Source organism: Asparagus officinalis, chromosome 4, assembly GCF_001876935.1.
Source record: "Asparagus officinalis chromosome 4, Aspof.V1, whole genome shotgun sequence".
NCBI classification, from domain to species: Eukaryota; Viridiplantae; Streptophyta; class Magnoliopsida; order Asparagales; family Asparagaceae; genus Asparagus; species Asparagus officinalis.
The window spans coordinates 5,865,796-5,867,289 of NC_033797.1; the positions used below are offsets into that span (position 1 = coordinate 5,865,796).

Consider the following 1,494-nt stretch of genomic DNA (forward strand, 5'->3'; position numbering starts at 1 on the left):
GGAAATCACTTGGCCAAGGAGATTCTGATCAGAGAGGGATCGACATAACACTGAACAATAACATAAGTCTATCAGCCTATGTTGAACTCTGACGGCATGCACTCAGATTTTTCTAGAGATATATAATATATCTTGTAGAATTAAAGCCAGAAGAAGTTACTGCACGGACTAATTATTTTTAACATTCATAAGCCAGCCGCGTTGAATTATAAACTCGATCAGCAAATTTCAGGTGTATAAACACAGTTTGTAATCTTTGAATTATTCACCAAATGTGTTCAAAGTGATAATTTCTCCTCAATCAAACAAAAGCAAGCCAACAAGCACAAACCTTGAAAAAGCTGCAGCATAATTCGAAACAGTTATTGATCAGAATACGTGTAAAAGTAATGCGATCTGGGTGCAATATTCATATTCAAACTGCATTTAATAATGCGATCTGGGTGCGATATTCATATTCAAACTGCATTTAAACAGCTATCCAACAATTCCAGGTCAAAGCAACATTAGTTTCCACTTTCCACCAATTCGGCAGCTTAACCCTTTGAAAATAAAAAGACTACTAAAATTGCAAAAAAAAACAACCTTTTTACCCCCAAATTAACCTGCCATCGGGTGATTCGCAATGTACTCGATCGCAAGCGCAGTCGAATCAATCTTATCCGCCTCTTTATCCGGGATCTCGAGCTTGAACTCCTCCTCCAACGCCATCACAATCTCCACTTTGTCCAAGCTGTCTAGCCCCAGATCCTTCTGAAAGTGGGCCTCAGGCGTCACCTAAAACAAAAAAAAAATTAGGGTTAGGGTTAGGGTTTTGAAGTTCGGATCATGAGAATTTTTTTTTCGGAAATTTGGGTTGGGGTTTTTGTACCTTTGAGGGATCGAGCTTGGGGAAGCTCTTGACGACGTCGAGCACTCGCTCGATGACTTCTTCTTTCGTCAGGTGGTCGTCGTGGGAGGAGAAGGATCGGAGTGAGGGTATATGGCGGGAATTTTCTAGGGTTAGGGTTCGGATTGGGGCTCGGATGTGGCGGAGGATCGATTGTCTGAGGGCGGCCTCGGATGTGGCGGAGGATCGATTGTCTGAGGGCGGCCGCCATTGATCCCTTTCTGCTGCAGTCACTGCGAGAGGGTTTGAAAATATAAGCTTCGCTGATGTTTTGAGGGTGAGAAGGGAAATTATGAAGAAAAAGGAGTATATTTCTTAAACAACAATTATTTTTGAATTTGGAGTGTTAGATTTAAAATCAAAGCAATTTAAATCTAGGATTTAAAATCCATGATTGGATAGAATCTTTTGTTTGGATGTCTTTACAAAATGTAAGGATTTATAATCAAATATTTGAAATATAATGTTTGGATACACTTTATTCTACATAAACTTGGATTTAAACTCCTCAAACTTTATGCGTACATTAAGATTTATGTTAAGGTAAAAGTTAGTATAAATTTCACAAAACCCCTTGAGAAGTTTGACAAAATATCTTCGAATTT

At 39.0% G+C, this 1,494-nt stretch overlaps 1 protein-coding gene across 1 annotated transcript; it reads right to left on the bottom strand.

Annotated features, from left to right (window-relative positions):
* On the bottom strand, window positions 314-1,194 carry LOC109839713 (acyl carrier protein 1, mitochondrial-like). Its single transcript, XM_020408225.1, has 3 exons — window positions 1,095-1,194; window positions 872-1,057; window positions 314-777 (listed from the first exon to the last, which is right to left on the bottom strand). Exons 1-3 carry the CDS (start codon window positions 1,098-1,100, stop codon window positions 601-603), a joined length of 369 nt encoding a protein of 122 aa, XP_020263814.1. The 5' UTR covers window positions 1,101-1,194; the 3' UTR covers window positions 314-600.

Excerpts from the sequence above, each read along its gene's own strand:
- LOC109839713 (XM_020408225.1), bottom strand. Across the intron at positions 778-871 it reads CCAAGCTCGATCCCTCAAAG|GTGACGCCTGAGGCCCACTT; the intron begins GTACAAAAACCC and ends TTTTTGTTTTAG.